General features: G+C 46.7%; 1 protein-coding gene across 1 annotated transcript in view; it reads right to left on the bottom strand.

The window, feature by feature from the left end:
- Positions 1-24,851, bottom strand: part of LOC119382429 (arginine--tRNA ligase, cytoplasmic) — a 68,762-nt gene that overhangs the window by 27,730 nt on the left and 16,181 nt on the right. The window contains exons 4-7 of the mRNA XM_037650125.2: positions 14,083-14,354; positions 12,905-13,088; positions 4,371-4,500; positions 2,598-2,702 (exon numbers count right to left, since the gene is read on the bottom strand). Coding sequence (XP_037506053.1) covers positions 2,598-2,702; positions 4,371-4,500; positions 12,905-13,088; positions 14,083-14,354 — 691 coding nt within the window. The remainder of the gene's footprint in view (positions 1-2,597; positions 2,703-4,370; positions 4,501-12,904; positions 13,089-14,082; positions 14,355-24,851) is intronic.

Below are 24,851 nucleotides of genomic sequence, written 5' to 3'. Positions count from 1 at the left end.
GCTTAGATTCGAGTACCATGATTTGATAGCAGCCTCACCTACCTAAAGGCCCAGCCGTGCTAGCGGCAGGGCGGCTCACCATGCGCCGATCTATGTCTACCGTATACAAACGGCTCTGCATGCACGTCCGAGGCTCATTTTCGCGACATCCTACGGTAGCTGCATGGTGACGAGGTCGCTCAGGCTCAGCAGCAGAGTGGTGGTCCCCATGGCTACTCAGGCCGACCACATCGTCTGCTTCGTACTGTCTAATGTTCCGAAATCTTGCAGTCCCACGTTCATGCAGCGAGGGTCGTCGAGCCGGCGAGATTTCATGCCGGCAAAGGTGAATCGGGTCACGTGACTATGGCGCCGGCGAATGCCACGCACTTCGACACCCTCTCTCCTCTTGTCACGTGATGTGGAGGTGGCAGAGGCGCGAGCAGCACGAGCGCGGAGTTGGTCAGTTTTCTGGAAGCGATCGTGCAGTGTTGTCATGCCTTAAACACGTGCTTGCGAAATGCCTGCACCAACTGTGCTTCAGAAGAGATGGCCTGTATTCGGCCAGCATTCGAGGTAAGTTTTTCTGGCCTTGCGAATTTCGGGGGTCGGCCTGCAATCGAGGGCGGCCTAGATTCGAGTAAATACGGTATACGGGGCATCGGAAATCCTTTCGGGTGATTTTGTTGAGCGCGCAGTAATCAACACAATATCAAACCGATACATCCTTCTTTTGTACCAAAACAATGGGTGGTGACCAAGAGCTGGCAGAAGGTCGTATGATGTTTGGTTTAGCATGTTGGCCACATTCTCCTCGATAATTTTGCATTCGGCCAAGGAGACTTGGTAGGGACGACGGCGTACAATATTCTAACCATCAGTGTTGATACGACGAGACGCAACTGTGGTCTGTTCGAGTGACGAAGCATTGGCGTCGAAGAAGGCCTGATGTTTCGTTAGCAATCTCCGCAACGCCTCACGCTGAGGAGCAGGAAGGTCAGGATTTATCTCGGAAGCAAAGGTGGAGGAAGTAATAGGCTTGCCCTGTTGAGGATGAGTTTGCACGGCATCAAGAGGGACCAAAGATACCGGCTGAGTATCCACGTAGCAGGTCACCGCAGAACCTTGAGGTAGGAGAATAGTCTCAGTGGTGGTATTCAGGCCGATGATTACCGCAGCACTTTCTTTGAACCGCACCAGGCTGGAAGGGAATACAGTGCGACGAGCTAGACAGCGGCCGTAAGGAGTGATAAACACATCACCAATGGCAATGTGCATAGAAGTGATCGTGATGAGTTGCTCCTGACCCAGAGGCAGTACGGAATCAGCAGCTGTGAAAAAACACAGTCGCTTCTCGTCGATACTCTCACTGCAATGATCGGCCTCGATCATCTGGACTACACATTGGCGGCAAGAAATTAAAACAGACGCTGATGAGAGAAAGTCCTAGCCTAAAATTAGTTCATGAGCGCACGAAATGAAAACTACGAAAGTGATGTGATGACGGATACTGTCAATGAAGAGGCGTGCTGTACAGTGGGCTAATTTCGATGCCTCGTTCCAGTTGTTGTAAACGCTTACACGGTCATAGTTGTCTAGCCAGTCTTCGACATCTTCTCCAGGCAGACTGGAGAAGATTTCGGGGTCGCGAGGTGGGTTGTTAGCAGTGGTGGGGGCGGGGGCGGGCGGTTGGACCGGATGAGTTGGCACTGTGGGCTGATCTTGCGACGTGGTGGTCTGCTGGCGTAGGCGGCGTCCCAAACGGAGCGCCAGGAGAGATCCTTAGAAGAAGAGAGGTACGGTGATCAATACCCAGCACCTCCACCACTTGAAATAATAAGGATCAGCTGACACGTTATTCCCCGAAAAGCAAGATGGCGCCGATAAAGACGACCGAGCAAATGAATAATGATGGTTTTTTTACAGATGAGGAAGATAAAGTCCAGTAAATGCCTAAAATATTATCATCAAGATATTCGAAGAACAAAAGGAAGACAAAAGGAAGTATGAAGTTGGGCATGTTGGTAATGCATAACTGATCACGTAGCGCAAAATTTGACAGTGGACAAGAGAAGGGACGAGAAGGAAGCACTCGTATTCGTCCCTTCTCTTGTCCAGTGTCAAATTTTGCGCTAAGTGATCGGTGAAGAAGACTTCTCCTTGGCGTGAGCCTGTTTAGTATGCTGCAGACGGCTATGCTATACTGCATGGTTTTGCCTGCATTACGCCAAGCGATGACAGTATATGACAGCATACGACAGCCCGGGCACCTAAGTGCTCCGCACTTAAATGACCCTATAGTACAGTCATCATGTTGGACGAGGAGCCACGCTAGCAGGTGTAGTGTTGTGTAGCAGAAGCGTCGAATTGCATTAGGCATCACATCATGTGAACTGTGTAATAAGTGGGCAGTTGAAAGCTGCCAACCTATTACAAAAGGCTGAGCTCCAATTCATCATCTAATTCATCATTATCAGCAGCTACAGCATCAACGAGTACGCTGGCTTGAAAACGCAGTACTCCCGTGACCTCTCAAGCTCCTCCAATGGTGTTGGTGTTTATTCACCTTGAACGTATGTGTGAGCAAAGTGAATGACCACTGCAGTGGTTGTCCTTACCTCGCTCTTCAAGGTCCTTCACAACATCTCCCATCATGTCCTGGTAGAAGGATTCGCCTCTCTCTATTAGTGTCGCATCCAAACGTTCATAGATGGTTTGGAACTCTAATTGAATAGGCAGAAAACGATCTTTTCAACAATTGTGAATTCAAGACAAGTATTTCACAATACTCAGCTACTGCTTATCCTGCAAGCTAGGCAAGCTAAGCAAGCAAAGGGGCAGATGAAAACAGTAGTGCTATAATCTGTAGTAATTCGCAGATTTAAAGCATTGTAATAAATTACACACTTTATGCAGAGAGCTGCAAATGATCCTAGGGACTTGCTCTACCAGCTCAATGGTTTTGTAGAGTCAGAATCACATTTGTCTACAGTGGACTCCACCAGCGCCTCCTAGCAGTAGTTGTTGAGTTTGAGATAAGTTGGATACGAGTGCTATGAGCACGTATGCGGCGTGGCCACTCGATGTATATTATTGCTCTGTCAGTCCGCAGATCCCACACGTGCGATGGCAAACGAGATCTGTCTTTGTTTACCCTCTTAGCGTGCTGCGCGTGTAACGTGCTGATGTTGCAAAAACAAAGCCCAAAATTTAATCACTGATAAATACGCCCGGTAACAGCTATAGCACTTCTGTGCAAGGTGCATTTAGATTATTGGAAGCGGGGCAATGGTTTTTATGTCGCTTGCAGCCCACCTGAAAATTTTAGCGAATTTGTGAGGCTAACAGCGTAGGGTGCAGCTCTATTTATATATATCTCAATAGGTGCAATACTCGTTAACAAAAAGTTATTCACGTAATTACAAATGTGCTCCTAAAATTCGCACTTTTTGTCTTGTTAATTTGCCATCAACAAACGTAATAAATTATTTTGTAAAAAGAAAAGAATGATTTTGTTTTCAAGTATGTATAAATAAAATAACCCGTGACGATGTTTCGTTTAAATTATTTTTAACGTCAGCAGTCGTGTGCCTCAACAAGCTGCCATGCACTTTTGTAAGCATGCTGCTTAGCACAATATAATTTAATTCAAATACTACTGTGCACTGCTTCAAATTCAACCAAGTACGGTGGCCACCTGCCAAGCTGATTTAACTTTTCACACCTTATCAACTAAAAAACAGCATGCCGGATTTTCAGCAAATGCATTTGCTGCATTAACTGCTTCTAGCAAATCACTACAGATAAACCGTTGACATGCACAGAAACTTACGAAAGCACTATGTATGGTCGCTACTGCCTTTGACGAAACTGACAGAGCAATAATACACTGAGTGACCACGCTGCATACACGCTCGTATCCAACTTCAAACACAGCCGCTACTGCTAGGAGGCGCTGGCACGGCCCGCGGCCGACTGCTCAGTCGCTCTGAACAAGTGTGATTCTGTCTGCACAGCATCGTCAAAACCTTTCCAGGTTCCTTTTAAAAATGGTTTACAGCAAAGTAATATACATCTACGCTGATGTGGCACCTTTAAAAAAGCTTTACACACAGAACATCAGCAAACTCAGAACAGCACAAACAGTTCTTAAAATCACAGTAACCTTTTCAGAAACATTGCAGCTATCGATTTTCTGAGATCCGGTCTGAATAAATTTGAAGTAGGGACCCTATTGGTGAAGCACCCTGGCAAGACGACTTTTCATAGAACTCAACAAAACAACAAGCTTGGATATGCAAACTTTAAGATAAAATTCAGCAGGGTTGGCATTCAGCTCGAGTGCAATACTCTGTGAGCACAAACAAATCACACCAAAAGGAAATGAATACCTCGCCTTGAGACATCACAGATCAGCTTCCACGCAGAGATCATGTCCTGGTCATGTGACTGCAGCTGGACAACACAAGCATACGCCCGCTTCTTGAATTCTTCATCCGAGTCAAAACGTACCTTCGACTCCTGTGGGTGGCCAACGAAAATAAGCATCAAGAACTTCACTTGCACCAGAGTTTAGGAGCCATTAGGAGCATGCTTCAGATGAACACAAATGTTTGTCGGCGTGGCACACAAAAATGCAGCAAATTTTGGCAGTAACTCCAGTGGCTCCTCATTTCTTTAATAATATCAATGCACTAAGAGGACTCTTCTGTGCTGGCTGTGGCATAGCACGGCCTTCACAAATAGCTGCTCATTTCGGATCCCTACGGCCAACAACACTTCACAATGTGATAACAGGGGATATTCAAAACGTACAGCGCCATCTGTCGATAATGTTGCAAGGGCTGTCTGCCATCTTTTTTTGGGCGTGAAAACAAAATGAGTTACATACTGCAAGGTTTCAACTGATAGGTGCTGGATTCTCATTCATCCTGAGATGCGTTCCTACTGCTTCCCGCTCCTTGCAAACAACAAGACAGCTATGACAATACTGGGAATAAGGTTACACAGATTTTTAGTCCGAAGTATTGCTTACTTGAGCGTTTTTTATTGCATGCGTATCCCTGTATCTCAAAATGGCCGTGCCTTGGCTTCATAAGATCTTTGCTTGCACAATGATAATATCTGGGGTTTAGCGTCCCAAAACCACGATATGATTATGAGGGATGCCGTAGTGGAGGGCTCCGGAAATTTCGACCACCCGGGGTTGTTTAACGTGCACCTAAAAGCTAAGTACACGGGCCTCGAACATTTTTGCCTCCATCGAAAATGCAGCTGCCGCTGTCGGGATTTGATCCCGCGACCTTTGGGTCAGCAGTCGTGCGCCATAACCACCAGACCACCGTGGTGGGGCATTGCGCAACAGTGAGAGGGGTTGCACTGGAGAACTTGCGCTGTCTTTCGCACCCTGATGCCTAGTGGAAGACGAGAGTTCCCTCCTTCTGCTTTTCTGGGGAGACTCGTCCCCTGACCTCAAGATTGCGCGTCCGGGGGCCTCTTCCGACTCAAGAGGGAGGCCGGACCACCTCACCACCGCCATCATCCCTCGGGCCATTCTCTCGATGTGTGCTTGCTATGCCTTCCTTGTTTCTCACCTCCCCCTTTGTTAATTTTCGTAATGTGCTCATTACAGTCAGGGGCAGGCTAGAATCGTGCAAATATGGTAATTCCGTATAACAATTTTTTAAACATAAGAAATAATTTATCGAGGTGAAGGTAATACGTACGTTTAACCTTAAGATGAGGCTTTGTGGCAGTGTGGATTTCCCTGGATAGGTGGTTTGACGGCATAGCACCCTCGCGCTATGGTGAAACTACCTTTGCAGGGGGTGGGGGGGAGGGGGGTTACATGCAGTCAAGTACTATACATCTATTCGTTCATTTTGAATACTTCAAAATTTCGAATAATTTAAATTCGTGTCAAAGCACTCAAACCTTTGCCCATGCCTAGCACACTGCTCATATATGTGCAGTCGCGCTCAATATGACTTGCAACACGGGAGCGCGTGGCCTCATGACTTCAAAGATTGCTCATGGGTTCAATTTGGTTTTTCATTTCAGTAACTAATCGATATTTTATTTGGAATCATCCCCGAGTGCGAGAACAGCATTTAGTTATGGAAATAAGGGCTAGTTGAAGCCACAAGCAGTCTTTGAACTCATGAGGCCACGCGCTTCCGTGTTGCAAGTCATATTGAGCGCGACCGTACATGTAATGCTTCTTCCGAAAAAGATGAAGCACGTAATTGCAAATGGTACAAAGACACTTGTGGCCCAGAAAATGTGCAGAGGAAAGCAGCTGTGTCGTACAGGTCATGCAGAAACAAGGTGTTTCTGATATGTGATGTGAATTTATAATTGCAATATAGTAAATAACATGAAGCGTTGTATTGCAATGCATGCTACTGGTCATTGCCTAGGACACTGGCGGGTTGTAGGCAACGAACAATTTCCTCGAACGCTTTCCTCAATTCCAAAATGCACAATGCTACGGAACAAGATTTGATGTAAGTTTAGGGTGTCCGCCTTTTGCAGTGGCCGTACGAATGAGTTTGTAAGCATGCGAAACTCTGATATATATATATATATATTGTGTTTGCATCGATTTGTGGCGGCACAGTAAGGTCTGCTGACCGCTCACTGCTAAATGCCGGAGGAAACAGCTGAATTTCTTGTTCCAGCAACGATTGTTGCCCAGCCTCTCCCAATGGATTCCACGACCGCACCCAACAAAAAATGGCTGGCCTGCCTAGTGTTGCCAGAGCATTATGAATGCTCTGGCTCCCTATTCTAGCTGCGACACACTTCATGGGTGTCCTCAATCCATTGAGCCCCGAAAAGAACTTTCAACTGCTTCAGACATATTTGGCAATGACCCTTTGTGAGAAGAAAGAATTCTTGGACTTTCTTTAACCCAGAAAACATTGGAGGAGTCGCTGTGTTTCTTATGGTTAAGTGGACGCTGACGAGTGTTGCACGCTAGAATATATACAGTCGAACACGCATATATCGAACCCACATATATCAAATTTTCGGCTATATCAAACTCACAAATTATCCCCTTGAAAATCCTTTGTAAAAGTATAGAAATTAGCACGTTTACATCGAACGGTATTTTTACCCCCATCGGATATATCGAACGCTGCGCGAGCTGGAAGGTGCGCTTTGGCACTCGCTGCGCACCGCGACCTTCGCCACATTTGCAGCACCGCGCCTCCGCCGACACCCAAAACGCTCGAAAAATGTGAGGGCGAGAGGGCTTGGACTGTACTCCTGTTGGGCGCGTTCTCCAACTTGCGGAACGGCTTTTCTTTTTCTTTCTCTCTCTCTTTCTCAAGCTTTCTCTGCGTTACCGTCGGCTCGGAGAGCAGGAACGAAAGAGCCAGCGGCCTCCTCCTTTCAAGTTTTCTTTTTTTAGAGCAGGAACGAAGGGCCCGGCGGCCTCCTCTTTTCGCCTTCTTTTTTTTTGTTGCTGTTTTGTGAGTTTTGATCAGTCAACCACAGCCCGCGCCTTTCGTATTTGCTCAGCCAACCACAGCCCGCGCCTTTCATACATCGCTGCTGCCCTCGCAGGTAGCCCGGGTAGCCATCGCCGCCGTCGCGACTGATCGCGAGCCCTTTGTTGGTGTAATTCACTTCTGTGAGTTCTCACATACCACCGCATTCCTCTTTTGCATGCGTGCTGTGCAAAGGCGCTGCGGACTGCTTTAATTCTCGACTTCTCGTGTAGCAATGGCCAGCGTCAAGAAGCGCAAGAACACAGTGGCCAACTACTTCTGGAAGGCAAGCTTCGTGACGGCGGAACTTGCGGAAACCGGTGAAGACGGCGATGAAGAGCGCATAGACTACACGTTTCGCAAGTTGTTGTCCCTCTTCCAGGCTGCCGTTCCACCCGAAGTATCTGCATACGATTTCGTGGAAGCGGACTGCAATGTTCAGGCTGTTGCGAGCCTCGCTGGCGAGGACATTGTAGCTGCGGTCGCAGGGACCGAGGCTGTCCAGGGTGACAGCTCAAGTGGCGATGAAGTTCGTCCAGACGAGGCGGCGGCTACACGCGCGTACTTCGCCGCTGAAGCGGCAACAGCGTTCGGCTTGATCCACCGTTGTTGCGGCGACATGGAGGGAACCGGGCTGTCGCACCTGGACAGCCTCGATAAGATCGAGGCCAGCGTCTTCAACTTCAGTTCGAGGACGAAGAAGCAGGCCAAGATAAGAATTTTTTTTCACGCAAATAAAACATTCTGTTGCATCATGTGTGCAGAATACTACTCGAACCCGCTCATAACGAACTCGAAAGTGTCGCGAAAAGTGGTCGCTATATCAGTAGTTCGTTGTATATGGACTCGCCTTTAAAAACGTGCACTCAGCGGCCAAGCCATTTCTTTTTTCTGTGCACATTTATTAAAGTGCTAACAACCCCTTCGGTGACAAGCTAAGCCTTTTCGCGTCGTGAAGCGACGCCCGCTACGTACTCACGAGTGAATTACCCGCCTTTCAATGAACTGACACCGTTTCACCGAAGCGCGGTACTGCCACGTGGAGCCAACCATCCCTGGCTAGTTGCGTGCAGCGCGTCGCCTACTCGGCTCGCGGAGTCACTGCCGGGCCGCTTGCTGTATGCCGTATGCGCGCGTCTGTACGTTCTTCGTGCCTGCTTCACTCCGGACCGTGCACGGGTGCGGCGAGTAGCCTGCTCGTTCAACGCGGCGAAAACAAGCATTTTGCAAGCAACGCGCACTCTACGTCTCCGCGATGCTCTTGCGGCCCTGCACGACGATGCGCGGCGCACTCGAGTTGTCACCTAGTCAGACCCGCAGTATACGCTCGCTGTTAGTGCATCGACGTTTTTCGGTGACCGCGCCATGCAACAGCGAGCTACTTTCATTTCTACAAAGCGACGCGCACTTTAAAGCGGTCTGGCACGACGCGGCGGCGGCGAACTTGCGAACGGCAACAAGGTGTGCTCGTACCGCCGTCAATCCGCACAGTGTACGGCGTATGCCACACGTGCAGCCGAGCAGATACCTACAGATCACTGCGATATAAGGTTGTCAGCTATAAGTCATAACTGCACGTTCATCGACGGCCACCCCCTCGCCTTCGCTCTTTTCTGATGCTTATCCGCGAAGGCATCGCCGGAATCGCGCGGAAGTCGTTATCACCGATCGACCGGTCTCTGCCGTTACCGAAAAGACGGACGACTTTTTGCGGCACATTGTGGCGTGGACGAGTTTAGGGATGCAATGAACCGTTATGCGATGGAAAGTTATCGCGTTTATCACTTCTTGCATTTATGCCTTCTTGCGTTCCAAGGCATTGTTTGGTCCATCGTAGGCGGTCGTAGCTGCCAAGAACGGCGTCAGGAAAGGTTACCGTGCGAAAGCTGACCGCAAGGCTTCATGCTGCCTCCTTTTTTTTTTCCTCACTGCCATTCTGCCACTGAAGAAAAAGGCTGGAAAGTGAGCGACCTCGCTCGCAGCATCCGAAATCTGCAGTGCGGTGCTCGCCAATCAGGGATATCTTACGTATCTTAGTCGGGAATAAACTGGAGTGGGGCACGCGCGAGCGCGCACCCCTTTCACGCTTTAGAAGGCCTGTTTTAACTTTTTTTCGCTTCGTATGCGCCGTATTTTTACTGCGACCGTGTCTGAAGTGTTCGTTGTAAAAGCAGGAGGCTTTGAAAAATGTTCGCTATATGTGGACGCAGCTTCAATGGTTAGCATTGGAAAATCGTAAGTGCAACCAAATATGGTCGTTATAACCGATAGGTCGTTATACGTCGGATCGTTATAAGTGGGTTCGACTGTAGTCGTCCTTCTTGAATGCGCCGACTGCAGGTGATCGTCCGCCACTGGTAAGGTCTCGGGGCCTGTATTTTTTTATATCGAATTTTTCATATATCGAACTAACTTGCGATCCCCTTCGAGTTCGATATATCCGTGTTCGACTGTATATCTTTTTTTTTTGTGGTTTAGTTTGTTAGGTCGGATTTAATGGCACAAAAGCAACTAAGGCTATGATGTGCCAGCCACAGGAAGATAATATTTTGCTAGTAAGTGCAGCACACAATACAGTACTTAAAACTTCTTTTAGAAATCTGTTTTGTCTAAAAGCTGATCTCGTCAGCAGTGTGCCAGCTTTTAAAATTAACATTGGGTGAAGTGCTGTGCACAGTTAATAAAATGCCCCAAAGTGTATTTTGTCTTTCAATATGCAGGCAGTAGTTCAAATTTGCATTACTATTAACGGTTTGTGGTATTTTTATTGCATGATGATTGTTCATCATTTGTCAATAAATAGTATGTACTAGTTATGTGTGGACATGCGTGTGCCCTATTTGAAGTCAACACAGAGCAACGTTTATAAAACACTCCTGGTGACAACATGTGTTCCATTCACTAAGGACAAGTTTAACGACGTGAAGTTTATGAAGGCAAAGGCCTTATATATGTCTCGCAAGTAGGAAAATCCAGCGTAGCCGGTGTAAACACGAATGGTTAAAAAAACTAATAAAAGTGTGTAACAGTCACAACTGCAAATGTGAAGAAGCTTTTTTATACTTTTCAAGCGCTTTGTGTCATCTTCACACAATGCTTTTCCTATAACAGAGCAGCCAGTGCTCTCCTTCTACTGACTGCAGATTGCATTGCACTTGATCACAACCTAAAAAAAAGATCACAGCATATCTATGGGGTGAATGATGATGAGTGGGGCGAAGCTCCGGAGGAAATCATCGGTAAACCGTGAAACTCTTCCGTGAAATTCGCCCAATACATCATATAAAGAGTGTGAAACACCGTGTATATATTAAACATCAAACTTTTATTGTGCTGTTGGTTTACGTGGTCCCTTCATTATCACCGCTTTGTGATCGGTGAAATGCAGGAAAAGTGTCCGCTCCCGAGCGAAATAGAAAGCGCGCCAAGAGCGAGCGCGACTCCGAGCGAAAGAGAAAGCGCGCCAAGAGCGACCGTGTTCCCCGCTCGCCCTGTGAGAATTAAAGGGACACTAAAGGCAAATAACAATTTATGTCAGAGTGAAAGCTCAATGTATGACAACTTCTAAAACGGCAATATTATCAACACCAGCGCCCTACTTAACGAGAAATTAAGCTAAATGTATCACATGATGAGCACCACGAGTGGGACATTTTCGAAGTGATCCCGATGACGTATGAGAGTCTGCCTACAATAAATCACTAGTAATCAAACTAGCAGCAATAAAAAAAGAACCTTCTGTGCATCAAAAGACGTAATAAAATGCTGTTTGTTCGTTTCCGTTTGATTCATTGAAAAAAGAACCTCTGTGGCGTTGCCATGGGGAACGGCGCGCGTGGTTCAAAGGTTCCATTTTCGCTGAACTGCGCTTCGCCCGGCGCCCTGCTTCGCTCACGCGGTCGCGTCTCAGTGGTAGTTTCGGGATCGCGTACTGCCGCGTGTGTTTTGCGCACTCGTGAAAGTCGCTCTGACAGAAAGTTCGACAAAATGCCACATGCAACGATGCCGGCACTACGAGCCCTCAGCAGCATACCGCGTTCATCGGGGCTCAAGTCGCTGAATTGGAGCCTAGCGTCGCGAGCCAATGTCTCGTTGTCAAGTTCGCCGTCCACATCCATTGCGACGATTGCGGCAAGCTTCGATGGCTTCGATGGCCGTTGTTGCTGCTGTGGGTCCCACTACTTTCGCTCTGCTGCTACTAGTGTCGGCGGCCGTGCAGTAAAGGCGGGCAACGTTGGGCACGGCAGCAGTGACGTATGAAAGTCGGATTTCAGGCGGGTGATTTGAAGTGTGCTAACGCGATGCAGACCACTAAAACGTGATTTTATTTCTACATAGGCACTTCTTTGGCAAAAAAGTAGCACTACGAGGTTTCTGGACCGCTATTTCAACAATCAACGGCGACTTAATATTTGCCTTTAGTGTCCCATTAACGGCAAGTCTAGAGGGAAGACACGACGCGCGTAACACTTCGCGTTCCACGACGCGAGGTCGGTAGCGTGCCCAACTAAAGCCAACGGAATGCGATTGTGCAAGTGCTCCAGCTTCGCGAACAATGCACGGCGTTTACTGCACATAAAGCGTACCAAAACCATACATCTTGCTTAAGGTGTGCTTTGCATTTTTCGTAGAAATAATTTCTTTATCATGTACATTAATACGAAAAGTTGAAAGCTCACTAGAGTATATCGCCCAAAAAGTATGTCTTTTAGTGTGATTAAATCAAGGAACACTACAATGTCTTGTAAATTATGATATCTAGTGAATTGCTCATCCAGTGAGCAATTCATTAAACTAGAGCTGGCTACGTACATACTACAGAGGAGGGAACGACCCACACCCTAAGGAGCTTCACCCCTAAAAATGTCACCTCCACCCACAGAACCGCGGCACGCCTGCCCTTCAGCTGTGAAAGGCAGTTGTGCTGGTTGGTTTCCGCTCAAACCGTAATTGTTTTTTTTTTTTTTCATTTAATGTGAATACTATGCATACGTATTAAGAGTTAAAGGGACACTAAAGGCAAATATTAATGATCCCAATGGCCTTTATCTCTGTAAATCAATGCCATTTTTATACCGTACTTAAGAGTCAAACGTTCATCTTCGCTACCTAAAGCATTACGTTTGGCTGAGCAGTGATGTCAGAGCCCCTGATGAAATTTATCAGGATGTTTCTTAACTAAAACCAGGGACGTGTCTGTATAGGAAAGTCAACTACTATCTGAAACACCTGAGAGGTGCTTGACGTCCCCCCCCAAAAAAAGGCCGGGGTTATTGGATGGCGGTGACTGTGGGCAGAGTGGACATTTTTTCTTAGGCTGTAATCGAGTGTAGCTTGTTCAGTTCAACACCTTGCTTCCTGAATGAAACTGGATGCACAGCTTTGCCTTTTGCCGTAAGAGGAACTCATTTTGACGAGAAGGGACCGACCTTGTAGAAAGCCTGCAGGTCTCCTATGGGTGGCGCATGCACTGAGTAGTTGGGAAAGCGGTCCTGCAGATGTGCAATGAGCATGCCAAACTGGGTTCCCCAGTCTCCCACGTGGTTCAACCGCAACACATCGTGACCCGCAAACTCCAGCAGTCGGCTCAGGCTTTCCCCAATTATGGTCGACCTGTAAAGACAGTGACGGTGGTTCACGCAAAGCAAGCAGCATTACATACGTAAAGGAGAACGGTCATGAAAAACCAAAGTTCTTCAATCATACCGGTTGCGAAAATCCATTCCGAAATCCGGACGTACCCCTGGACAAATTCGCGGAGGATAGCAAACTGATGTGCTACCTGGGAGCAACGACAGAAAACATACCGGATCGACAAGTCGAAACTCATGCAAGGGCAGTTCTCACTGCCCTTGCATGTGCAAAATGTAAGCCACAAACATGAATGCACTGCCCGCTTCATCGATGCAGTGTTGCTTGCGGGCTTATGTGACGCAACGCACAAAAATGCCATTTATTAGCTTGTTTTCCTGCATACAGGTGGCCCTACAATCAGCCAATTTTTGCAATTTCGGTCGATGGCACGTCCGGATTTCGATGCATGGAGCATGATGTCGTCTGCAAACCATAAGTTGCTGAGGTGTTCTCCACTAACCTCCATTCCTATTGCTTCCCAATGATGCAGTCAACAACAATGGAGAGATTGCATGCGTGCCCTTGTCAGACACCTTTCTCGATCGGGATCTCTTGAGGAGGAGCTGTGGCTATGCTAGCCACGTATGTTTCGAGTGCCCCTTGTGGACGTAATGCGTTAAAACTGTGAGTATTGCTATTGAGTCGAATGGCTTTTTCTAATCGATGAATTGAAATCTACAAAAAGGTGTTTTTTGTTTTGCATTCAGCGGATTTCACTACTAATACACCTCTTCCTGGTGCTCTATGATGGATCAGAAGGTGAAGAAAGGACACAAGGTGGATTACAGAGTTTTTGATGAGACACAATATGCCCTAGGATACCAGACACTATCAACACCTCTTAGAGAGGGTGTTCCAGGGTCCCTTTGGTAGCAAAGGATGGAATTACAACTAAATGTACTTTCCAAGCAAGGACTAAGCCCAAATCAACCATGCAACCACTCATCCATACTGCCCACCATGAGCAATTTACCTGAGGTGCCCGACATGCATTTGTTTTGCAATGTTCGGGGACGAGAAGTCGACAACCACCCGCTTCTTAGGTCCCGTTTTGGCCGGTGGCAGCACCCCTGTGGTCACGATGCGGCGCACAGATGATGCAATGTAGACTGGGTTCAGCGTTATATTGATGAAGCCTGGAGGAGCCAGCGACGTCTCGCCAATCACATTACTTGCGGGAACTTCGGCCAAGATACGCTTAGCGACCTCCATAGGAGCCATGGGCTTCCCAGCTTTCTTCAGTGCCTGCAAACAGAACGGTGCACTACTGCTCGGCTTGGTACAAATAACCAAAACAAAAATGTAACTAGATGCTCCAGTTCAAATCAAACTTTTGCTGTGGAATAGCACACCCCGATGTTTGAAAAAATGCACATTCCTTAATAAGAGAAGAAGATCAATTCCGTATAACAATAGGCTTTCATTCTGGGCATTTAACGTTGCTCAGGCACATTACAAAACAGGAAAACAAAGGTAGTCCCCATCTAACTGTGGAAATTTGTCCAGACAACAGCCTCGGACACTATAATGGGGAAAGAAAAACACTTGTTTGCAGAGGTGAGGACAAACATGCCCAAATTACGAATTGCATGTGGTCATCTACGAGCAAACAGTTGTTTTTGCATACATTGCAGCACACTCATGTGAAATACCACTTACAATCCTTCACACACAATGCTCAATGTATGAAGCAGTATGTCTCTCTTGATAACACTGTCCAAAAATGAACAGTGCAAGTTGAATCTACATGTGCCACGCCTGAAGGAAGAGCAAAGAAGACTTTAGAAGGATCCTGAAAGCAACTTTTACCAAACCAAGAGAATGATTTAGATGCAGGGGAGAATCATGCAAGAAAAACATTTCGTAGGCACTTCCTCACAGAGACCTTCCTCTTAAAATGCAGCTCGATATAGTACCCCAACTTATATTTAGTATGACCACTGCGCCATTCTGCCTAAGAGTCACTGCACCAAGCATGAGCTCTACCAACGACGTCATACATGACTCTCCCGCAGATGGCCAGAAGTTGCGCTGCTGCTACTGCACTCTTCAGGGCCACCCACTCGTAATGTTGAACTCCTAGTCCCCCACGAATATGCCCTGCTTTCCCATACACCTTAGATGCTATCGCCCGTTTTGTGGAATCTCAGACTGTTAAAAAAATGCCTGATGGCTGTAACCACAAAGAGCGACCCTTCTCACCCCATCACATTCACTCCTGTCGCTGAACTTCCACACATATTTTATCCATTATGTAGTGCCGACCAAAAATTGGTCCAAGCACGACAGGCACTAAAATACAGGATGCAAAGTAAAATACTAAGTAAAAAAATACATACAATGTTCACAATATAACAATGTGAAATAAATATTAGGCAAAATTACAAAATAACACTGATTAAGTGGACGCATCAAGGCTCTAATTTACGAAAAATTGGTTAAGGTCGATCAGATTGTTCCACTCTGCTGTGGTGTGTGAAAAAATGAAAACTGAAACATCGATAACGGTCACTCTGATTCACGACCAGTGAAATCGGGAATCCCTCAGAACTCAGTGCTTGGGCCACTTCTTTTTTCAATTTTTATAGACGACATTGCCCATGATGTCCCAGTTACTATTAAGTTATTTGCAGATGATTGCATTATTTATCAGGAAATACGCAGTACAGATGACCAGGTTCTTTTAAACGCAGCGTTAACGAAAATATCTTCTTGGTGTGCAGTGTGGCAAATGAAAGTTAATGAAAAGAAAACGGTAGCTATGACCATAACGCGCAAATGGCTTCCTTTGCAACACTCATATTCCATCAATGGTCAAAAACTATTGTTTGTTAACACTTATAAATATTTGGGGGTTGTACTAAGTGCAGATTTTAAGTGGAATGAGCATGTTGCCCACATTGAAAAGAAAGCTTTACAGAAATTAGCATTTCTAATACCCTTGTCACACGGGTAAGTTTAACCGCTGTTATAACCAACTGCAGTTAGCGGATGTAACCACAGTTACCGTAAACCAGACAGAGGTGCTGTCACACGTTTGCAGCGCTTCCAAGCGTTCTTTAGTTGATACATGGCTGCATTCGTGCAACACCGCTATGACACCGCCTTGTACAGGGCTTCATGCTCGATTATGGACGCGTCAGCAGCGTGTTTTGATGCGTATCTATCAAATAGCGTGAAGCCCTGTTCAATGAACGAACGCAGCCGTGTATCGATCTCGTGAAATGCACATGAGATTTTAGCAGCACGGACAAACTTGTACCTCAAAGCCTGTAATTTATCTTCCCAAATGCATATCAATGCCTCCGTCGTCGCAATGGTCCAGTTGGCATGCTTTTGGCTTGATATTTTGCTGGGAGCCGAGCTGCTCGCGTCTGACATGGGGGCCGCCATGTTGTCAGTTTACGGCGCTAACAGGGCTTGCCTACCTCCGTTTACAAAAACGGTCGTTAGCGGATTAACTGCGGTTAGGGTTGTCATGAGACAAGGTACAACAGCCGTACAACAGCCAACACGGGTGGGTAGTCTAACTGTGGTTAGACTACCCGTGTGACAAGGGCATAAGACGTTCTTTGCACAAATCTGCCCCAAAATTGAAATTAATTGCGTATAAAACTTTTATCTGTCCGATCCTCGAGTACTCATCTGTGGTTTGGGACCCTCACAGCCAAGTAAATATTAAAACACTTGAAGTCATCCAAAGAAAAGCAATCCGGTTTTTTTATAATCACTACAGTGCTCTCACGTCACCCAGTGAACTGCTAAAAAATGCTGACCTAGATATATTGCAGGCAAGACAGCAACACGATCGATTAAAGTACATGTTTCTACTTTACCACGACAAGCTGCGCATAAACAACGACGCGTACATAGAAATGGTTAACCTGCCGATCAATTCGTTCCGAGCATCCAAAAACACTGAAGGAGTATTCCTGCAAAACAAAAGCCTTTAAAAACTCATTTTTTCTGCGCACTGTCACTAGTTGGAATGCTCTTTCTGCGGATCTGATAAACTGCGAAACTGTTGAATCGTTCATGGGAAAACTTAAAACACCAGCAACCCACTTAACTTTCATCTTTCCTTGCGCTTCGCCCTCTATTATTCCACCATGCATCTGGAACAGGCTTCAATTTATGTTCCACTTTCTAGCATTTTCGATCAGCTTACAGCGCAGAAACGACGAGGACAGAGACGAAGAATGCGACGACACGAGCGCTGACTCTCAACTAAGGTTTATTGGAAGGAAGGGCACGAATCTTGGTCATCACTGAATGTGACAGTCAGCATAACAGGATAGATAGTATTCTAAGGATTTTTACGGCATGCGGTATGGGGTTGAAATTTACTTGTGAGCTACCCGCTGACGCGGAACTTCAGTTCCTGGACATTAGACTTAGATTTGAGAAGGACCACTTGTGCTGGTTATATAAGCCACGCTCTTTAAAGGCGATCTTGAACTTTTCGTCTGGCCATTCGAAGACGGTGAAATCCGGTATCGTGTACGCGGCACTGCGCGCCGTGCTCCAGAAAACGTGCAGTCATTCTCTAAAGGAGAGTTTCGTGAGCCAGATAGAGAAATTGCAGATGGCCGGCTATCCGGACACGGAAATCGTGAGAGCCTGCCATAATCTGGTCAAGTGGGTTAAGGGTGCCAATAAGGCTAAAAAGACAACAGAACAACTGCGCAAGGAAAATAGGCTGGTGGTTGTACCTTATGTACATAAGTTTTCGCACTGCCTGAAGAATGTAGGAAACAGATATGGGGTGCGCGTGGCTTTGTCCGCCCCTAGTAAACTTGCGACTATCTGTTCACGTTTGCATAAGAGACTATCGGGGGTTGGTAAGGATTGTAATTCATGTTCCAAGAAGCTGAAAGATAGATACATTAGATGCAAGTCAGGTGTTGGGTACTGTTTACTGTTGTCATGCGGGCGTGTTTATATTGGCCAAACTGGACGATGTGTAAATATCAGATTGAAAGAGCACTTGTCATCGTTAAGGGCTGCAGGCGGTTTGCACCTGCCTTCACACTGCAGAGAATGTGGTTGCGAACCGGTGGCGGGAAAAACAGATTGTTTGTTCCGCCATAAGAATCAGAACACGAGGGAGATTATGGAGGCCTTGTTCATTGCCAGGGAAGGTGAAAGGTGCATAAGTCATCCGTCGGTTGCCCTCAGCCAAAAGGAAGTGCAGTTTCTTAATCGAAATTTGTCTTCACTGGCGCCGGATTAGATGGCGTCACACATTTGTTTGTAAGTGCGTCTTGTTTTTGTATGTTTTTTGAAGCACGTAAGGGTTCCACGTGCCCTGAGTAATTTGGTTATCACCGGGATGACCCTGATGCACACGCACACGTGCACGGTTGATAGCCGGTTGACCTCTGGATGTATTTATTCGTGCCCTTCCTTCCAATAAACCTTAGTTGAGAGTCAGCGCTCGTGTCGTCGCATTCTTCGTCTCTGACCTCGTCGTTTTTGCGCTGTAAGCTGATCGAAAATGAACTATAACCAACTAGCCCAGATTTCCCTTCTTGTCCACTTTCTAGCACTTTTTAAATGCAAAGCATTTCTTAGGGACATTTGGCACTATGAGCGTTTCTTTCTTTCTTTCTTTCTTTCTTTCTTTCTCCCCACCCCGCCCCGCCCACCCTATCGAGGCCTACCAACCTCAACGGCCTAAACCATGCCAACGCGAAGCGTGCCTTCAGGTTCCGACATGTCGCCGGCTCTATAGACTGACAATTTGTCAACGAAATGACCGAGGCATCCACGATTTCTAACAGCTGTACTATACCTCATACTTCACTACACTTGGACCCCTCGTCACCGCGATCACAACTGGATCCGATAACAAGTCATGATCAGCTGCTGCTGCTCACTGACACGGTGATGATGACCTTGTTCAAAAACTGTCAAGAACCTCTTCCACACACGCACACGGGTTTTCGAAATGCGCGTGCGTTCTTCATCATAACGGAGGAGTATGAGCACTACATATCAGCTCACCGATTCTGGCGTTGGTAATAGCCCCGTTGCCATTGGCAGCATTACCCAACTGTAAACAACTGCTTCATAACACATATGCGGCTCTTCAGCGTATGCGTTATAAACCAGTTGTGCGTATCAAATTCATACAAATCTTTAGCATCATTTCGTAACGTTTCGCTCAGTAAAAAAACTTACGCCACAGTCACCTTCCTGCCGCATGCTTTGCATAACATCGACTCCCACGGCACGTGGGATCTGCCGATTTTTTTTCATATCAATGCGTTGCATTTTGAAATGTTGCAGATTTTTGAACTGGTATATGATGTTTGTTTTTTAGTTGTGTATGAACAGATGTTTGTTGGCATTGTTTTTATGTTGTTTTCTTCTTTTTCTACTTTTTTTTCTGTACGTGTACGCGTAAATCGCTACAATTGTGTAAGCACTGCCGTTTCACCTTGATGCACTAGTTCTTGATGGTGTAGTTCTGCGTGATATGTTTCCTTTTGTTGTTGTATTTCCATATCTGTCTCCTTTTTTATCACCCACCCCTGCCTAAGGCCTCATGTGAGAGGCTGGCAGTACTTCTGAAATAAGATAAATAAGTTTCAGCAAAATACTAAGTTAGACGTAGGCTTGACGATGTTGAGTGTGGACAGAGGAGATAAATACAGTCGAACACGTTTATAACGAACTCGAAAGTGTTGCGAAAAGTGGTTGTTATATCAGTAGTTCGTTGTATATGGACTCGCCCTTAAAAACGCACACTTAGCGGCCAAGCAGATTTTTTTTTTTTCTGTGTACTTTTACTAAAGCGCTAAACCTCCCTCCGGTGACAAGCTAAGCCTTTTCGCATCGTGAAGCGATGCCTGCTGCGTGCTCACGAGTGAATTAACCGCCTTTGCAGTGAACTGACATCGTTTCACAGAAGCGCGGTACCGCTACGTGGAGCCGATCATCCCTGGCTAGTTGCGTGCAGCACGTCGCCTACTCGGCTCGCGGAGTCGCCGCTGGGCCGCTTGCTGCATACCGAATGCGCGCGTTTGTAGGTTCTTCGTGCCTGCTTCACTCCGGACCATGCACAGGTGCGGAGAGTAGCCTGTTCGTTCAACACAGCAAAGACAAGCATTTTGCAAGCAATGCGCACTCTACATCTCCGCGATGCTCTCGCGGTCCTGCACGACGATGCGCGTGCACACTTCAAGGGCGCTGCAATCGCCATGACGTACAGGGTTGGATCACGTGATCTCACCTCGCTCTGGCGAAGGGAAGCGGACGGCTCAATGCATTGTTTACATGTGATTCCGCGGCGTTTTCTCTTTTGAAGAGCCTTGTTTTGCTCTCACTTCATGTGTGCAGACCCATAGAAGCTACATAATCTGGGCCGGAAAGTGCGGTAAAGTCATCGGTGGCATGGTACTTTTCTGCTCCATGCCACAGTGCGCTACGTATGCGCAGGAGCCATGCGTGAGCTTTCACTTTTACCCCTACCCTGCTTTGCAAGAGCATGACGCCACTGTAAGCTGTCTTTCTTTCATTGTTATTTCAAGCCCATGGGGTTCAAATGGACACCTACCAGAAATGTTCACATAAAAGCAAGACGTTTCGGCTCCCGCACGGGAGCCTTGTTCACAACGAAAAATGCATGTGCAAGCTGTCCGGTTATGTATGTTTTAAAATATGACGTAGCAACATGCGTAAACATGTGGGAAGTTGTCGTCATTACGTTTAAGCGTGTGCGCTGTTGTCTGTATTGTCAGAGATTCAAGATAAAGCCGAGAAGTCCAGTTATTTCCGCTTTCGTTATTTTTGCCCTATCGCAGTCTATTTCGTACGCGGCCAGTTGCTTCTGCTTGCTCGGCCAGCGTGTTCGATGAAACTTTCTTTCTTACATCATGCACGTGCTGCTTGAGTCAATGCTGAAAGTTACCTGTCGCGCCGACGAGACTTCCACCACAGTCTGCGGTGGAAGACTTCCACCCCCATCTCCCCCTTCGGCGGTGTCCATATTGTCTGCATGCTTTCCCGACCACACTGGTTTCTAGCCGACTCCCGACTCCCGAGCCCACGAGGTCCCTTGCTTACATATTATGTCTCTAGAATGAGCCCATAGCCAGTGCCACTTGTTCTCTATGTTGTTTTACGCTACAGGCGAAAGCATGGCCAGCTTCAAACCCCGATTCACCTTCTAACAGCAGCAGCGAAGTGTCATACTGCTTATCAATGAAGCTGTAAATGCTGGACGCCAGTGTTTTCACTAAAACATAAATTTGCCGTTTAGACTGAAGTGAGCCACACCTTGCCGTGTGCTCATTCAAGTGAGCAAACTTCGCGAAGTAATACAGCCGGCTGGCATTTTGCTATCGCAACTGAGCCTGATCGCGACCGCATTTTTCGATTGTGATTGGCCCCTTTAAGGAACCTGGAGAACTGAGTCACTCATTGAAAATTTTCATACCAATGTGGCTCAATGTTGATGATCGAAAGTGCACCGTGTGACAACCGTTGAAAATTTGGAGCGCAATAAGGAGCAACAGGTAAATATTAATATCGCGCCATCGAGAAACTTGTGCTCATGTGAAATTTTACAGTAGACTCTGGATAATTCAAACTTGAGGGGATCTCAGGATTTTATTTGAATTATCAGAAGTTTGAATTACCAGTTCTCATAAATATGACTCAGGGCAGCACACCAACTAACACTGCGATGTTTATTGTTTCTCAGTGCCGCAGCAACATCATAGGCTGCTCTGCATGATTGTCAGTAAAATTTTTAGACATCAGCGATAATACTGGTACTTGTTACTATACAAGGCACGCACGGGTGTGTAATTAAGGGACGAAATGTGTTGCATCCCACGACAGTTGCTAGCCCCTTTAATTCTTAGGACGCTTTCTCGAATGGCATACCGCAGAGAAAGTGACTTTAAGAAACGTTTGGCATGCAATGGATCAAGGCCAGACCGTACAGTTTTTTTTTTTCGCTCGGTCAGCACGAGATTATTGGTTCGGCTAGTTTGGCCGTTTTGTAGGCAGGCAATCAGCCTTATTTGCGCCTGTTAGTAACAGAAAAACGTGAATGTTCAGCTAGAAGCAACGAAGGCAGCAGATATTTCCAGACATGGACAAGCAAAAAGTTTGAACTAACCAAATTTGTGCAGTGAGGCAGTTCGAATTAAGCAGCTTTAAAATACACTGAAAACATAGTGGGCCAACCAAAAATTTAAGATTCGTTTGAATTAACCAAAAGTTTGAATTATCAGAGTTTGAATTATCAAGAGTCTACTGTATTTAGCTACAACTTCGAGTGTGGCACGCATGTGCGCATGGCTCTCTTGCATTTGCCTCCAATCATATCAGAAAGGTTGCGGCTGCATGCAGCTCTAAGCATGCTTCGTTGCTTCCCACAAAACGGAGAATACGCTTGCGCCATGCTTCGTAGAGATATGTGTGCTAAACAGGAATGTAAATTTGTGCATGACTGTCGTGTCAACCGCGGCCCATTTTTAGATACAAACCCACAATGAATGAAGTTGCACGCATTTCTTGGAGCAAAAATATGTGTATTTGCCGCAAGCACGCGCTAAAGCCCATTTGATGCTTCATTTCGACACAAGATGGTTCGTTACCTTTTACAAAAGCAGCGCGTTTGGCCGCCGTGGCTTCTGTATAGGTGGCCATAGGAGACGACGGCAGCAGTCAGGGCGTTGTCTAAGGCATTACGAGGAGCTTATTTGGAGCAGTTATTTAGCATTTCGTATGGTCAGCGATGAAGCCGCCGCAGTTTCACTGATTTTGTCGAAGTGAAGTGCAACGAAAATAATAAAAAAAGGAGACGCGAAAGCAGCTGCGTGCTCTGCGGGAGAAACACCACCTAAGTCTAAGGTGTTGGCGGGAGAGGACTGGCGGAGCAATCCAACCTTGCACGTCACAGGGGTGCTTCCGTGTGGTGGTGCCACGGTTCGTCCTCGCGCCCAATACGCTCGCTGTCAGTGCATCGACATTTCTCGGTGCCCGCACCGCTCAACATCAGCGAGCTACTTTCGTTTCTACAAAGCGACGCATACTTTAAAGGGGTCATGAACCACTCCTCGGGCTTGGCTTGAAAACACCCTGGAATGAGTTGGACCCTTCCGAGGAATATATAGCCAAAAGAATTTTTCGAAAAGCTAAAGAAGGACTGGAGATATAGCGATCGCAATATTTACCCTCTCAACTCGCTTCATTCCGGAGGAGAGAGGGAGCGCCATTCGAGGTGCCCCCCCCAGTGCCTTCCATCACCTCGCTTCAATGTTGTGTGGTTTCCTTTCCGCGTAACTTGGCGGTGTTGACGGCTGCTGCTGGAAACTAATAGTTCCGGTCGGCTGCTTCTCGCGGCGTGGTCTATCGCGTCTGGGTTGTAAGCGCTCACGCTATCTATTTGTATTGATACTGTCGTTACTTCGCCTATGTCACATAGAAATTGATACTTCACATTGGTACTGTCGTTACTTCACTTCGTGACTTCGCTTACGTCATTTTTCCATCAAATCAAAATTAAACTAAAAGGAGAAGCCGGCAAGCCCTCGATGCAGCCGATTGGCACGGCATGTACACTCAGTATATGCTTTTAGATAACGAACTGGCCAAGGCGGCCTGCCTCAACGCACGGAATAAAATCCCGTGCGAAGAAAACGCGACGCAAAAGAAAAAAAAAACGCGATTCTTTTTAAGTGGCTGCTGTGAATGCGAGGAAACGAGATAAAATGACCTTCAGCCTTCGGATGGCTGCAGCTCGCCTGCCCGTCGGCGAGAGCGAGGAAATCAGACAATCAGACGTATCGAAATAGAAGCGAGGTTTGAAAAAGCGTCGAGACGTATGCGCGCGTGAAGAGGGGGAGGAGGGGGGCAAAGCAAAAAAGAAAAAAACGCGAGAAGAGAGTCGCTTTAGGCTGGCCCCAGCAGCATGCGGGATGCCCAAGCAAAGCCGTCATAGAATTACCTTGGCCTTGTGAACGCCGCTTCTGAACTGCCCAGCTGTGTCGGCCGTGTGTGCACATTTTGTGCCTGCTCTTCGCCGCTGGACATGAAATGCATGGTTTGACGACAGTGCAATATGCCTTATTTATGGTGTGACAATGTCCCGGCGACTCAAGCGAGCCTGCCGCTGTGTATATTACCAAGCAGATGATGGGCACGCTGCGTTCGCGGTACCATCGGGAGCACAATGGTAAGTAATACTTATGTTTCCTCTGTTCGTGCGTCCTTATCGTCGCTCGGGCAGCTGTATGGGTGTCGTTCTGCACATATTGCGTCGCGTGAAAAGCGCAATGCAAAATCGAAAAAGAAAGAAAAGTCATTAAGCTCACATAGCGACGATGTGTAATGCATGTTTAGAAACTCCTGTGAATATAGCACATGCTTCGCACGGCCAGCTAATCGATGTGCGAGTGTGCCTAGAAAAAAGATGTTTGTACAACATATTTCCTTCCTTGCGATAAAGCATAAATGAAGCAGAGTGCTTTCAAGGAGTACACACTAAAGCAAAAAAAAGCCTCTATTATCACATTGTTATGTAATGAAATGTACATTGAGGCCAAATTTGTTTTCTGTTTATGCTGTTTTCATGCTTGATTTACTTGCCTTGATCCTCCGTCTCAATGTAAATTTGTGCGCGTTGACATGTGGCGTAATCGTCACATACATGACGATATGATGAAACATAGTTATGATTATGATGTGACAGTCATCCGCTAAGTGACAGTGTGTGTTGTGAAG

The sequence above is a fragment of the Rhipicephalus sanguineus genome, chromosome 2, assembly GCF_013339695.2.
Source record: "Rhipicephalus sanguineus isolate Rsan-2018 chromosome 2, BIME_Rsan_1.4, whole genome shotgun sequence".
Taxonomy (NCBI): Eukaryota; Metazoa; Arthropoda; class Arachnida; order Ixodida; family Ixodidae; genus Rhipicephalus; species Rhipicephalus sanguineus.
This window is presented reverse-complemented; position numbering and strand designations above follow the sequence as displayed.